Below are 16,496 nucleotides of genomic sequence, written 5' to 3' on the forward strand. Positions count from 1 at the left end.
CTTTCTTCTCGAGTGCACATGGAACATTCTCCAAGATAGATCATATACTGGGTCACAAAACAGCCCTTCATAAGTTTACAAGAATTGAAATTATACCATGCTTACTTTCAGACCACAATGCTATGAAGCTTGAAATCAACCACAGGAAAAAGTCTGGAAAACCTCCAAAAGCATGGAGGTTAAAGAACACCCTACTAACGAATGAGTGGGTCAACCAGGCAATTAGAGAAGAAATTAAAAAATATATGGAAACAAACGAAAATGAAAATACAACAATCCAAACGCTTTGGGACGCAGCAAAGGCAGTCCTGAGAGGAAAATACATTGCAATCCAGGCCTATCTCAAGAAACAAGAAAAATCCCAAATACAAAATCTAACAGCACACCTAAAGGAACTAGAAGCAGAACAGCAAAGGCAGCCTAAGCCCAGCAGAAGAAGAGAAATAATAAAGATCAGAGCAGAAATAAACAATATAGAAACTAAAAAAACTGTAGAGCAGATCAACGAAACCAAGAGTTGGTTTTTTGAAAAAATAAACAAAATTGACAAACCTCTAGCCAGGCTTCTCAAAAAGAAAAGGGAGATGACCCAAATAGATAAAATCATGAATGAAAATGGAATTATTACAACCAATCCCTCAGAGATACAAACAATTATCAGGGAATACTATGAAAACTTATATGCCAACAAATTGGACAACCTGGAAGAAATGGACAAATTCCTGAACACCCACACTCTTCCAAAACTCAATCAGGAGGAAATAGAAAGCTTGAACAGACCCATAACCAGCGAAGAAATTGAATCGGTTATCAAAAATCTCCCAACAAATAAGAGTCCAGGACCAGATGGCTTCCCAGGGGAGTTCTACCAGACGTTTAAAGCAGAGATAATACCTATCCTTCTCAAGCTATTCCAAGAAATAGAAAGGGAAGGAAAACTGCCAGACTCATTCTATGAAGCCAGTATTACTTTGATTCCTAAACCAGACAGAGACCCAGTAAAAAAAGAGAACTACAGGCCAATATCCCTGATGAATATGGATGCAAAAATTCTCAATAAGATACTAGCAAATCGAATTCAACGGCATATAAAAAGAATTATTCACCATGATCAAGTGGGATTCATTCCTGGGATGCAGGGCTGGTTCAACATTCGCAAATCAATCAACGTGATACATCACATTAACAAAAAAAGAGAGAAGAACCATATGATCCTGTCAATCGATGCAGAAAAGGCCTTCGACAAAATCCAGCACCCTTTCTTATTAAAAACCCTTGAGAAAGTTGGGATAGAAGGAACATACTTAAAGATCATAAAAGCCATTTATGAAAAGCCCACAGCTAACATCATCCTCAACGGGGAAAAACTGAGAGCATTTTCCCTGAGATCAGGAACACGACAAGGATGCCCACTCTCACCGCTGCTGTTTAACATAGTGCTGGAAGTTCTAGCATCAGCAATCAGACAACAAAAGGAAATCAAAGGCATCAAAATTGGCAAAGATGAAGTCAAGCTTTCGCTTTTTGCAGATGACATGATATTATACATGGAAAATCCGATAGACTCCACCAAAAGTCTGCTAGAACTGATACAGGAATTCAGCAAAGTTGCAGGATACAAAATCAATGTACAGAAATCAGTTGCATTCTTATACACTAATAATGAAGCAACAGAAAGACAAATAAAGAAACTGATCCCATTCACAATTGCACCAAGAAGCATAAAATACCTAGGAATAAATCTAACCAAAGATGTAAAGGATCTGTATGCTGAAAACTATAGAAAGCTTATGAAGGAAATTGAAGAAGATTTAAAGAAATGGAAAGACATTCCCTGCTCATGGATTGGAAAAATAAATATTGTCAAAATGTCAATACTACCCAAAGCTATCTACACATTCAATGCAATCCCAATCAAAATTGCACCAGCATTCTTCTCGAAACTAGAACAAGCCATCCTAAAATTCATATGGAACCACAAAAGGCCCCGAATAGCCAAAGGAATTTTGAAGAAGACCAAAGCAGGAGGCATCACAATCCCAGACTTCAGCCTCTACTACAAAGCTGTCATCATCAAGACAGCATGGTATTGGCACCAAAACAGACACATAGACCAATGGAATAGAATAGAAACCCCAGAACTAGACCCACAAACGTATGGCCAACTCATCTTTGACAAAGCAGGAAAGAACATCCAATGGAAAAAAGACAGCCTCTTTAACAAATGGTGCTGGGAGAACTGGACAGCAACATGCAGAAGGTTGAAACTAGACCACTTTCTCACACCATTCACAAAAATAAACTCAAAATGGATAAAGGACCTAAATGTGAGACAGGAAACCATCAAAACCTTAGAGGAGAAAGCAGGAAAAGACCTCTCTGACCTCAGCCGTAGCAATCTCTTACTCGACACATCCCCAAAGGCAAGGGAATTAAAAGCAAAAGTGAATTACTGGGACCTTATGAAGATAAAAAGCTTCTGCACAGCAAAGGAAACAACCAACAAAACTAAAAGGCAACCAACGGAATGGGAAAAGATATTCGCAAATGACATATCGGACAAAGGGCTAGTATCCAAAATCTATAAAGAGCTCACCAAACTCCACACCCGAAAAACAAATAACCCAGTGAAGAAATGGGCAGAAAACATGAATAGACACTTCTCTAAAGAAGACATCCGGATGGCCAACAGGCACATGAAAAGATGTTCAGCGTCGCTCCTTATCAGGGAAATACAAATCAAAACCACACTCAGGTATCACCTCACGCCAGTCAGAGTGGCCAAAATGAACAAATCAGGAGACTATAGATGCTGGAGAGGATGTGGAGAAACGGGAACCCTCTTGCACTGTTGGTGGGAATGCAAATTGGTGCAGCCGCTCTGGAAAGCAGTGTGGAGGTTCCTCAAAAAATTAAAAATAGACCTACCCTATGACCCAGCAATAGCACTGCTAGGAATTTATCCAAGGGATACAGGAGCACTGATGCATAGGGCCACTTGTACCCCAATGTTCATAGCAGCACTCTCAACAATAGCCAAATTATGGAAAGAGCCTAAATGTCCATCAACTGATGAATGGATAAAGAAATTGTGGTTTATATACACAATGGAATATTACGTGGCAATGAGAAAAAATGAAATATGGCCTTTTGTAGCAACGTGGATGGAACTGGAGAGTGTGATGCTAAGTGAAATAAGCCATACAGAGAAAGACAGATACCATATGGTTTCACTCTTATGTGGATCCTGAGAAACTTCACAGGAACCCATGGGGGAGGGGAAGGAAAAAAAAAAAAAAAGAGGTTAGAATGGGAGAGAGCCAAAGCATAAGAGACTGTTAAAAACTGAGAACAAACTGAGGGTTGATGGGGGGTGGGAGGGAGGAGAGGGTGGGTGATGGGTATTGAGGAGGGCACCTTTTGGGATGAGCACTGGGTGTTGTATGGAAACCTATTTGTCAATAAATTTCATAAAAACAAAAAATAAATAAATAAATAAATAAATAAATAAACATTAAAAAAAATGTTAAAAGTGTCTATTTCACAAGTCCCATCAAAACAGAATAAAACAACAGTTACAAAGCCCATGCTGTTCACTAATCTCAGTGATCTATTTGGGGCTTACTGAGCAGTTTGTGACAAGGCTGTAACTTTCCCTTAAGGTGCTGACTATTCCAACATCACATCCTGCTCTGTAGGGGGATGTAGGCATGTCTAAAAAGGACAGACCTCATGTGAGAGCTTTCAGTGAGAAAAAGACTCCAAAGCTCATTTACTAGGTGATCTCTTAATGTGTTACAAAAACAAGGAGACTTACCAGTAGAACCTGTTTGGTACGACACCCTCCTGGATAAGCTGCCATCTTCTCCCAAATTCGGCAGAGCTGTATAACTGTTGAGAAGAGAAATTGTTCAGCACTATGACCCGTGGCACATCGGATATACAAATATTAGTTCACGGGATCAATAACAGTAAGAATAACAATGACAACAACGCTAGTGCCTACCATTTGTTGAGTACCTGCAGGGTAAATGATCCACGTGTCATCTCTACTCCTCATGTACACTCTGCAAGTCAGATATTAATATCCCCCCTTTACAACTGAGGAAGCTGAAGTGCAGGAAGATGAAGTGATTTGTTGGAAATCGCATACCCTCTAAACATTAGAATGAGCTGGGATTCATACTTGGTTTCACCTGGTGACAGAGCCAGTGGTACCCTGTGACCTAATGATATCACGTGCAGATCATTGTGTGGAATACGAAGAAGTGCAAAAACGAGACCTGGCTCTCAAAGAGCTGATAGTATGACCTGAACCTGACTAAAGTCATGAGGAATGCATGAGGCCACCAGGGACAGAGGAATGCCAAGGAGGGAGACTCAGAAATCAGGGATGCTTCACAGATGTGTGTGGATTCAGCCGAGGTCCGAATGAATGGCAGCATTCACACTGACAAAAACAGAACACTCATTGCAAAAGGAGTGATGTGGTCAAAGTGGTGAGATGTGCAGGGACAGTATACAAATAAGCCTGGCTTATCTACATAAATATAGATGTGAATGTTGAGGGCAACTTGGGAAAGGCTTTGAATGGTAAGTCAGGGAGCCCAGAACTGAACCTGCAGCCCAGGGGAGCCAGTGTTGTTGTTGGTCTTTTCCACAACAGCCAGAGAAGCTTCAGGCTATTCCAGCAGCCCACATGGACTACACCTTCACTCTGATCCAAGGGCTCCCCATGCATTATTTCATTTCATCCACACATCATCCCCGTGATATATGAAGTTAATTTACAGATGGCTCTACAGCTGGTAAGAGTTCAAGTCCACATGCTACATGGCTTCAGTACTCTCCCAAGGCCACTACAAAGAAACACTGCTCATGAGACAGGGTCTAATGCTCCACATATTCCATTCCTTCCAAATGTCATTTTTCTCTTACATCTTGCTCTTTATCCTGGCTCACTCCACACCTCTGCTCCTCTCCAATAATCTTTACAGCTCTAGAGAAGTGTCCTCATGGCAGCCTGGAGATTCCTGTTGCTCTAGGCATTCTGGGTCCCATGGACATTTGGCTACCGATGTGATAAATATCATTGGAAACATCTCCTTTCTACTGTGTGCCTGGTCTGTAACCCAGTCACATCCCAATCTTCCACCACTGCATTCGCCCAATCCCACAGTGAATGGATAATGAGTCATACTCTACTGAATACCATGATTGCTCAGCCTTATCTTGTCTCCAGCTTCAGCACTCACTGAAGGGTCAAATGACTCACCGAGTGATTCACCAAGGCTGCACATGCACTGGGCAAGTCCGAGGAACAGGTCAGCTCAAGTGAGTATTTACTGACCCTTGGAAGAGCTTCCTATGACAGTATGTCCAGTGGGTCAAAACAGACTCTAAAGCCAAAAAGAAAAGGCTGAAATATGTGATTACTAAGCAAGTGGCTCAACTGAGTCCAACGACACAGTATTTGGGTATTTGGTCAAGGAGAATTTATGGCTGTTTCTTTCAAGTCTTACTATTTTTCTCTGCCCCATCATGCCTGGGGAAAGGCTGCCTGCATACATTTTATGCTTGATTCCTTTTAAGAGTGCCACGCAGAGCTGGGGACACAGTTCCCATCACAGAGATAACAACAGATGGGACAGTTCACTCTCTCTCCATTCAGAACCCAAGCAGCCAGGGCACACACGTCCTGCTACTTGTTTGCCAGCGTGTTGCAAACACTTGGCATCTGAATGCACAGACTTGGGGAACAACAGCAAGCACCTGGAATGGGAGGGTCTGCTCCTCCTTCTCCCCTTGCTCTATCTTTTTTATTTTTAAAAATTTTTTTTCAACGTTTATTTATTTTTGGGGGGGACAGAGAGACACAGAGCATGAACGGGGGAGGGACAGAGAGAGAGGGAGACACAGAATCGGAAACAGGCTCCAGGCTCTGAGCCATCAGCCCAGAGCCTGACGCGGGGCTCGAACCCCCGGACCGCGAGATCGTGACCTGGCTGAAGTCGGACGCTTAACCGACTGCGCCACCCAGGCGCCCCAGCTCTATCTTTTTTAAAGCCCAGAGCTACACTTCTTTCCATGAGTTTAAAGAGAACAGAGTCCACACCATTGTCTGTGTCTCTGTCTCTATATAAATGTACGTTAATATCTATCTTTATATATAAGGATTTATGCAACTGTAACAGAAGAAGGATGGTTTGAAATAATAACAACTCTGGGTGTGAAGCTGGACTCCCAGATATCCTGAAAACCAAATATTAACTCTGAGGGTTCATATGGGGCCACCCCTGCCCCCACAGAAAATTCATCTCTGTGAGGAATCACTGGGTGCTGGCATCTCTGTGTGTGTGTGTGTGTGTGTGTGTGTGTGTGTGTGTGTGTGTGTGTGTTTTCTATGTCTTTTTTAATTGATCCCTCTAGGCTTGGATTCAGAATCTGTGGACCAGTCAGGTATGTCCCATGATATTTGTTTTTATCGTCTTCAAGGGCTGCTTTGTTATTTGTGAACATCCAGAGGCCCCTCAAGCAGTAGATATACCAGACAATCCAATAAACCAAGCCTCTTATTCAGCTTGGTGACATTACTTCCGGCCTTCTTTCTCGAAAGGTCCCCTTTGGTGTTGGCGGACTCCACCTTCTCACTCTCTCATTCACACCTGAACAGATTTCCTCTGCTGTGTCTTCACTGATGCTACCCACTCTGGCTGCGGTGGCTTCAGGACTTGCCTACCTCAATGTCAGTCTTCTTTTTTAGGCCCAGATCAAAATATACCTTTTCTATGAACTTTCTCCTACACACTAAAATTCCCAGTGGCCTCATTTCCAAAGATCTATGGTTCCACAGATGGTATCAAACTACAGGCCACCTATTTATATTAAACTTACTCAGTAGCCTTCCAAGAGAACCTTCTAGGAATGCAAGGCAGGAGTTCCTCCCTATCTTAAATCACCCTAAAATATCCGAGACCACTCACTGCCCCTTTGACAGGACTACAAAGCTCATAGGTATCGGGAATCCTTTCCTTCCAGAAAGCGTCTAGCACATAGTGATGATAAGAGAGGGGAGGAGTATCGATTTTATACCATGCAAATTCCCTAGTGATGAATCTACCCAGTAAAGTACCACCCAGGTTTCCCAGTGGGCGAACAAAGGTCACTTATCAGAGGGATATGTTTTATTTCCATAGATCCACAGTAGAGGTCTATATCTAAAAAATAAACAAATGAACAAGCCAAAACTATAAAAAATCAGTACATTTGAAACTGCCAAGGATTTGGAAGCAGGGTCTTGCCTATTTACCCTTAGCCAAAGCTGCTCTGTGTACTTCACCTACTACTTTAAACATTTTCTCCCTAGAGTCCAGGCTGGAGTCAGAGCAAGAAAAGTTTAACAACTCAGAGCCACTCAAATTAACGTGTTAATGAAACCTGCAGAGTCTGACAGCAAAATTCTCCTCCATAAAGCAGAGAAAGGGCTCAAGGCCTTTTACTCAATGACACTGTCTCAGCCGCCAGTGGAAGGCTTTTTGTGTAGAACGAGTCAACATCCTTTAATACAATTCATAGTGTTGGTAGTACCTAAATAAGATTTATTTCCCTGTCTGTCTGTCTCTGGCTCTAAGGTTTCTTTTGACTGTCAGAACACAACACTAAGAACTATCATTACTATCTGTCACATCAGAGAAAACAGAACAGCTTTCTCCAGGAATGCTGAGCAGAGAGAAAGAGAGAGAGAGAGAGAGAGAGAGAGAGAGATCGATCAGAGGGAAGACACAATATTTGTTTTAGGAGGGCAACATTCATCTACTAACCTCTGTCGTAAACACCAAAACACCATTCTTGAAGGGTTTTTGGTTTTGTTTTTATTAGGCTAACACTGGTACAAACTATTGGGGGAAATTGGGGAAAAACTTTTTGAAGGAGTAGAAATTTTAGAAAGGGAACACGGAAAGGATTCTGGTTGACTAAGAATGCAAGGCAGAAAGCCCTTCCTGTCTCAAATCATCCTAAACTACCGGAGACCTCTTTCCTTCCTCAGTAAATATAACTTAATGAGCACAAACCCAATGCTCATCTACACTCCAGATCTACTATCAGCCTCAGGGCCTGACCCTCCACTCCGTCATTATGCTGGTCTGGGCCTGTCAATACTTCTCCCTCCTGCCAGGCTCCTTTCCAGAATGGTCTCTCCCTCTCTTTTCCTCCCCCCACCTCCTCCCTCCCCCCTTCCCTCCTTCTTTCTTCTTCTTATTTTTTTTTCTTTTTTAGACATCTCTCACACTGGTTTGCTTTGCCATCTGCCGTTGTCTGCTGTGAGAAGAGTCCAGATAAAAATACAGTTAATTGCAAAGAATACAATGGCAAGGGTTAGTTTTGTTGTGAGCTTTTAACCAGTTCAGCCATCTCTGGGGCCGTCCTCAGGAGGCTGCAGAGATGCAACTGTATTAGGGCTGCAGGCTCAGGGGAGAACAAAGATGGATGCCACAGGAAGACCGAGAGCTTGCGGGTGAGAAGTAGTGAGAGTCATTGGCATTGCTCAGCGTTCCTGCTCTTCAGCAGACTAAGCCGGGGTGAGAGAAGGGGGGTGTGAGCACAGCTGGTGGCAACTTCCATTTTCCATCTTCTTACCATTTGCATGGTGGCTGAAGCCCCAGCAGGGAAGCATCTTTCTTTGAAGAGAAATCCCACTTCCGTGTGCCGATGCAAAAGCCTGCAATCATCACTGTCCCTGGAAAGTCTTCTCAATATTTCTAAATCAGATCAATGCAGCCACTCTTTCAAAGTGAGACAAGTGCACATTAGGGATTTTCTTCTGCACTTAGGATATTGGTGCGAGGACACGATTTGGCAAAAGGGAAGAGCGATAACATCTTTTAGATCTGTGGTTGACAGGATTGAATGCTTCCTCCACAAAGCTCCTCATGGAGACTTTCCCAGTGAGGAGGCAGGCCCCTGGGTCTCCTCCACACAGACTCCTTGAGAGGCTTCCATGTTGGCAGAATACTTCCTGCTGGGGGCTCTTTTCAAGGTTGCCTGCTTGCTCCTTTTTGCTTCTCTGCCCTTAACATTCTAGAGGCAGGAGGCCTGCAAATTGCACTTCTTGAGATGGCTGACAGAAAACCCTGCCAGTTTTATTTTATTTGCCTCATCCTAATAATGCCCTGGGGATGGTCTGGGTACAAAGCACTCATCTACCTCATGATTCTCCAGTTCTCAATGCTGTTACTGCATTCTTCTTAGGAAAAAAGAGATGGCACCTTGAGGACTTCAAATGAATTCCTAACGCCAGGCCCGAGGCACTGCAAATATCAAGCTGTTTCGTCCACCAGCTTCAACAGGAAGAAAGAGAATCCATCCACAGAAATCCATGGTCGTCAGAAGTGTGCCGGATACTCTGGTTCTACGGCACGGAACAAGGCCTGACCTCACTTGAAGGGAATAGCACACCCCGAGGTACCTAAAGTAGTTTCATAAAGCTTCCCTAAGCGTTGGCACAAGTCTTCTTCCAGGCTGGTGGGTATAGGGATAGGTGGTGAGAGACGCATCATGGCTGTCTCAGACCAGCACTCCTGTCGCCAACACATGCAAATTCCTCACACCAAAGGCTAGAATATCACGGATAACATATAGTAATCATGTATAATGTTCAGTTCAGAGTTCTATGGTGGCCTATGCAGGAGAGACTCTTCCAGATTGGGAATCTGGCAGAACTTTCAAGATGGGCCCAGGAGGACAGTTAAAATTCCTTAAAATAAATATGTGGTGGAAAAGTGTTCCAGAATGAACGGGTTAGTCTGAGCAAATAAACAGAACTGCAAAGCTTAGGGTCGTGTTTTTGTGCTTTGTTTGTGAACTGCAGGAGACCCAGCTTGACTGGGCTATGTGCAGAAAGGTGAAGCCATGGGGGCCGAGAGGCTATAAACAGAGCCTGGGTGTGGGATAGATGCGGATGGACAGATGCAATCCTACTGAAACTTGCAGGGAGCTAATACAGACTGGATCCAAATGTCACCAAGGTCAAAAGACAAGAGCACCAAGGCTGTGGATTCAGCCTTTGCTGATGAACAGTGAGCAGGAATGGTGGCATATCACTGGCTCCATCAATCTCTCCTGTGGCTGGATTTATCAAATCTGTCACTGGCCATTCCCCAGCTGTCACTGAAGTCTGTCACATGCCCCACAGTTGGGTTTGGCACTTTGAGGCAGGCTTGGGAGATTAGACATATGGAGCTGGGGCTGTCTGGGAAGGAAGGTTCAATATGTGACCGAGGGCCACTTTCATTTATAGATACTTCCTGTGCACTTGAGTCTGGAGGTGTGTGTGTGTGTGTGTGTGTGTGTGTGTGTGTGTGTGTGTAATATGGAATCTTGGCCTTAAAGATGATCTAATATAGATGGAGAAATAAATATAAGATAAATAAAATAATTAGATGCTGAAATAGAATCTATGTGACAAATCCCATAATATCAAGGCAACTGATGATAAAAGGAGTAGCCCTCCATAGCCATACGATCATACCATTCTTTAAATGCACAGATGATAAAGCTCAGAAGTTGTGAAACATAAAAATAAGCAGGAGAAAATTGTCACTTGGAACGTAATTGGAGCTGTGTCTCTGTAAGACCAATGCATTAGGACCGTGAAGATGGAATGGGGGAGACAGGCCAGCTGGAAGGTGCTGCACCAGGGCAGGGGACCAGTGAGTGCCTGATTAGACAGGGCCCCTGGGTATGAGAAGGAGGGAAGGGGAGGCCATTAAAAAATATAAACAAACAAAACAACATTTAAAAAGAAAAACATCTGACCAGAAGTGGAACATTAGAGTGGGTCACTTCTTCTTTTTTTTTTTTTTAAGTTCATTTATTTATTTTGAGAGAGAACAGAGAGAAAGCAAGAGGAGAGGGGCAGAGAGAGGGAGAAACAGAGTCCCAAGCAGGCTCTGTGCTGTCAGGACAAAGTCCGTGAAACCCAATGTGGACTCATAAACCCTGAGATCATGACCGGAGCCAAGATCAGGAGTTAGACATTTAACCGATTGAGCCACCCAGGCGTCCCCATCGAGTGGGTCACTTCTGAAAGCCCCATCGCTTGGCCTGGGCAGGGGGAAATTTTACAAGCAGACTCCTCTCTGTCACAAGGGGTGTGGGTGCCTAGGAACCAGTGAGGGCTGGTTTCCCTCCGGCTCACAGGTCCCACCACCCCTCGCTTCCTCTCCCTCGTGATCTTCAAACAACAGTCCTCCCTCTGCTGTGAAATCAGCTCCTGATATGGGCACCGCAGTATCTGTCAGAGGGATATGTGGTAGGTCGGACAGAGAAGAGACAATTACATAAAAACAGGGGGAGGGAAATGGCAATTAAAGAAAATTTAAAAACCATACTGGCTTTTCCAGGGAGGCAAACATTTTTTTGGGGGGGTTTGGATTTTTTAATGCAATGAGGACAGAGCGTGAAGACATTCAAACAACGACTATACTCTGGTTCTAGCAATTGCTTGACAGGCCATCTTAGGAAATTTTCTTAACTCCTTAGACCCGCAGAGTCCCCAAATGCTAAATGAGCATAATAACATCACTAATGCTTGCTGCAAGAATAAAGTTGAGCAGTTGGTGTGAAAAACCCTGCAGAAGGCTTGCTACAGGATGAATGAATGGTCAGTGCTAGTTCTGTCTCGCTCCTCTTTCTGCTACGGATTATTGCCATCAAGCTTCAGTATCCACAGACCCTGAGGAAGGCAGGAATGACAGGGAGAGGCAGATGTGACTGTCTTTTTCTTCCAGACTTTCTGGAAGCAAGGAAGGGTCTTAGATAAGAATTCCAAGTTCCCAGCCTCTGAGGCTGAATATTTTTTTATCATGGTCTTTCCTAGGGCAACAGAAGCTATTTGGCTTTGGATCACAAGTCTTATTGTTCTGGGATATTTTCTCGACATGCCTGTAGTTGCGTTGGCCAGGCAGGCATTGGAGTTAAGTAAGTGGGGAGAATGAGAGTCTTGAAGGTCTGTATCAGTGCCTTTTCATTTGATTTTAGGAACCTGGCAATTTTAGGAGGGTGTGTAACTTCCGGTTTTTCTTCTTCTTGCCAGCTATGTGATCTTGGCCTCTGAGTCCCTGGGAACAATGACTATGCCATTTGTAATATGTACTTACAATATCATGGTAAAAGGTTGGCCAAGATCACATTTTTTTTAAATATGAAAATCATAGTCATAAATTCACAAAATGTGTCTACTCACAAGGCCAAGCTTTCCTTCTCCCCAAAGCCCTGCCCTTCTTGGCAACATCACTGCTTGCAACCACTCTTGACATGGAAGAATGCAGAAAATCCTAGCATTATAAGATTTCTAAAGGGCCCCCCTGAGAGGCAGGGCTTTCTGGGCATCTTACAAATGAGCTCTTTAAGGAAAGAAATCCAGGTTCTCTTAAGCAGTCTAATGTCCTCCAAACTTTTCCAGACTGGGACTTGGTTTAAGGAGGTGACAAACTCCATTCAGACAAGTACTGGTGGACAGACAGATCAAAAGAGCTGGCTAAAAAGCGGCACAAGGAAAAATGTTGACCTTATTTCAAAGCTTAAATAGCTACCAGATAGCATAATTGTGCCTATCCAAACCTTAATCCTAGCACCTCCTTTCGATATGTCCCAGTTTTCCTTCTAGCAGCCCCTTCCATTCAAATGGTTAGGAACAGGTAGCTCAAAGTGTTCCAGGTCGCAAGTGAAAAATGACGATATCACCTAGTTAAACAAGGCATCTAAGGTGAACAGAGGCCTCTCTTGTTTACATATTATGGCATTTCAGCTAGAGAATTTGTTTTATAAACAAGCACTGGGGATGACATTTAGCAAGCTCCCTGGTTTCCACTCTAATTGCCAGTTTTGTAGTTGGATACTTACATTATTTACATATTCATGAGAATAGAAATCAGCTCTGACATTGGAAAATTTCAAGCACATGGAAATCCTACCAAATCAGCAAGGACTATAATGCTCAACATATTTCATATACATAACTGAGTGCCTTTTTACTTACTGTCGTGCCTTGGAGAAGCAAGATGGCATTAGGTAGCTATCTGTTTGCTAAGTGCACTTGTGCAGAAATTATTTGACTATCCCCGGGGAGCTGAGTTTCAAGGATCTATTTATCATTTATTACAATCTTGCCCTTTTGACATTTAGGGGCTACCAGGTCTATTAAAAAACAAACAGAGTTACTGTGAAGACAAATGCTTTAATACTTAATGGTTTACTGTTATTATAATCAATACTTTCTGAGTACTGCGCATCGGTTCTTCCTTGCTCCATTCATTCTGGTTCCATGGTACCTTTCAGCGATTGAATGCTAAGGGGGCATCTGACATTGACCTAAATGTCTACGACTTCAGGTACTGGGGAGACACCGAACTGCTGCTAAGGCAGCCCCGTGTCTAAATCCAGCGACGCCACACCAGGTCAGCTCGCTCTCAGGCCTCTGAATCATACACTGGCTGGCAGTTCTACGATGCTTACTCTTCACCAGGCTCTGTGGTAAGTGTTTTACACGCGTTATATCAGCATCCTCACACGGTCCCGTGAGGCACATTCTCTTACTGTTACTTCTACTTTACAGTTGTAGAACCCATACGGTGACCTGCCAAAGGTCACCCTGGCATTGGTAGGACCTGACAGAGTAGAGAGCTCATGATCTTATCTGGCTTGCTGTATTGTCTCCTACTGGCGAGAAGGCACTACGACTGAGTTTTGGAAAATGCTGACCTTTATTCCTTTTTCAAGCAGTCACAGTTTGCCAAGATCCAGAACAACCAAGATCAGCAATGGCTTTCTGTTAGGACGTAGGAAAGATTAAAAAGGAATGGAGGGAGGGAGGTGTTTTGTTTTTGTTTGTTTTGTTGTTGTTGCTTTTTTTTTTTTTTTGGTTTTTAGGAATGGATATGAAACTAAAAGGAGTATTTTTTTTTATTTACTTTTATACAGGTTACTAAAATTCTATCGTATGCTATTGAACACATTGGCAGTATAATTTTCCTTTTCTATCAATATATCATTTTAGCTCAAAGTTAGTCTTCACTCATGCAGAGAATGCCGACTGTTAATATTTAGGGTTTCAATTATGTGTGAAAAGAGCCTCCTTATCAAAACATGTTCGCCCCCTTCAGAGCTATGATTCGGTTTTGTGTATATCTCACACATACACATAAATGCCAAAATATCGAAGGTGAGGTAACATGCAACCCTTAGGATTTCTTGCTTCTTTCATAAACTGTGATTCTTTGGAATACAGAGGAGTCGAGAAGGCTCTCATGTGATATTACTTGGAATGCTGAATCATCAAGCTCCAGAATAAATGAAACAATATAAACTGGTGAATATTCTAGAACTGCCACAAAATGAAGGGTAGCCCACCAAACTGTCCTGAAGGTTCTGTCTTACCGCCACAGAATTGATCACCCAATTTGGAAGCATTTTTTTAAAAATTCACAACACAGGGGCACCTGAGTGGCTCAGGCGGTTAAGTGGATGACTTTTGACTTTGGCTCAGGTCATGACTTCACAGTTTGTGAGATCAAGCCCTGCACTGGGCTTTGAGCTGACAGTGCAGAGCCTGCTTGGGATTCTCTCTCACTCCCCCTCACTCTCTGTCCTCCCATGCTCTTTCTCTCTCTCAAAATAAATAAATAAAACTTATAAAAAAAATCACAAAACAATTTAACGTCTGAAATAAAACTGACAGGGAGATCCATGAACAGGAGAAAAAGAAAGCTGATGGGAAAGACAGAAGGGAAAGAAAAGTGATTTGGGGACTAATGCAAGGCAGCAAGATGAGATTTATTCTCCCCTCACCATTTTCTGTTTTAAGTTTTTGAGCTTGTTGGGGTGCCTGAATGGTTCATTCAGTCAAGTGTCCGACTTCAGCTCAGGTCATGATCTCACGGTTCATGAGTTCAAGCCCCATGTCAGGCTCTGTGCTAACAGTCTGGAGCCTGGAGCTTGCTTCAGATTCTGTGTCTCCCTCTCTCTCTGCACCCCACCCATACACGTGCTCATGCTTTATCTCTCTCTCTCTCAAAAATAAATAACATTATTTTTTTAAATTTGAGTTAGTTGTAAATACTTAAAAGTATGAAAATACCATATCTAATAGACCAAGATTCTTTCTCTTGAGAAAATATGAAGGTCTGGTGACACTGGACGAGCCACCCAAGGCTGCAAGAGCAACAGGGTGGAGCCTCCCAACACCTCCCCACCCCCACCCCTCTAAATGTCTACATGAACACCTGCTCTCCACCTCACAGCCCAGACCCAGCCGCTTTGTTCGGTACGGTTTCTTGCTTGTCGTTCATGGCCTCAATGAACTTGGATATCCATAAGGGCGGCAAGTGGAAGTACACCTCCTGGGACCAGAGAAAAAGGGTCAGAGCCAGCAGGCCCCCCTGCAGATCTTTGCCAGGGGGTTAAGTGGAGCAAGCAAGTGAGGGGGCCTTTCCTCTAGAGCTGCTCACTGGCCTGAGCCCCAAGTGGTCATGTTGCTTTCCCAACACTGCAGACCCCCCCCCCCTTTAAAAATTGTCCCCCAGTGCAATCCCTAAGGGAGAGGCCGGGAGCCCAGTGCCACGGTGGTCTGCAAAGCTGAAGTATATGCACATTCCTATAATTTTCTTCTTCTTTTTTTTCTCTTTCAGTCACATCTGCGTTTTGTTTTCTCTCATTTCAAATGTTTCCCAACACATCATGTTTAGTGAGGTGTTTAAGACAGACTGAGAGATGCCGTTGGAGGCAATGTTTTACAGCACAGTTTGTACACTAGTTTATTGCCAAATTAAAATAAAGATGTAATCTGGCAGACTCAGCCTGCTGCTAAGCCTTCCTTGGGTGGTTTCCTGCACTGAGGCAAGCAAGTGAGGGGAAACTAGCAAGGAAGTGAAGAACTCTCTCTCTGCTTTCCGGTGCCGGCTCCATTTCCGAATGCAAAGAAACAAACAACCAACCAACCAAATGTACAGAATGTTTGCTTTGCGGACTGCTTAATTACGGAAATAAAAAAGATAATAAATAAATAAAGGAGAGCAAGATCTTGGTGGTCCTGTACTAAATGCTATGCATTCTTCGTTGTGTCCATTGTGACTGACTGCTATTTTGTAAGAATTCTTAGTAGTGTGACTTTATGGGACCAGTATCCCTCTGTCCATTTGACAAAATTTCCATAGTATCTATTATATTTACATTTCTGGAGATTTCAGGGCTTTCCAAAGGCACACCTTCACAAAGACCCATTAGAAGCCAAGGAGGCTAACTCCTTTGTCTATACTGCATTAGGCCCTGGACAGGGCTCCCTAAGTAGCCAGGGTACTTCAGGACCTTAAAGGGAAAAAAAGGTACTGCTTTCTGCTGCAGTCATTCCTGTGGTGTTTGGAAAGCCGCATGCTCATTCAAGAAAGCTTTCACCTCTTGGCAACCATCTAGACATTGAATATCATAGTCAGATTTCTCTC

At 43.3% G+C, this 16,496-nt stretch overlaps 1 protein-coding gene across 5 annotated transcripts in view; it reads right to left on the bottom strand.

Moving 5' to 3' along the window:
* The window catches only part of SORCS1 (sortilin related VPS10 domain containing receptor 1), a 518,222-nt gene that overhangs the window by 173,825 nt on the left and 327,901 nt on the right, over window positions 1–16,496 (bottom strand). For all 5 annotated transcript variants that reach the window (XM_043597466.1, XM_043597465.1, XM_043597464.1 and 2 more), the window contains exon 5: window positions 3,818–3,891. In XM_043597466.1, coding sequence (XP_043453401.1) covers window positions 3,818–3,891 — 74 coding nt within the window. The remainder of the gene's footprint in view (window positions 1–3,817; window positions 3,892–16,496) is intronic.

This window comes from Prionailurus bengalensis, chromosome D2 (genome assembly GCF_016509475.1).
Source record: "Prionailurus bengalensis isolate Pbe53 chromosome D2, Fcat_Pben_1.1_paternal_pri, whole genome shotgun sequence".
NCBI classification, from domain to species: Eukaryota; Metazoa; Chordata; class Mammalia; order Carnivora; family Felidae; genus Prionailurus; species Prionailurus bengalensis.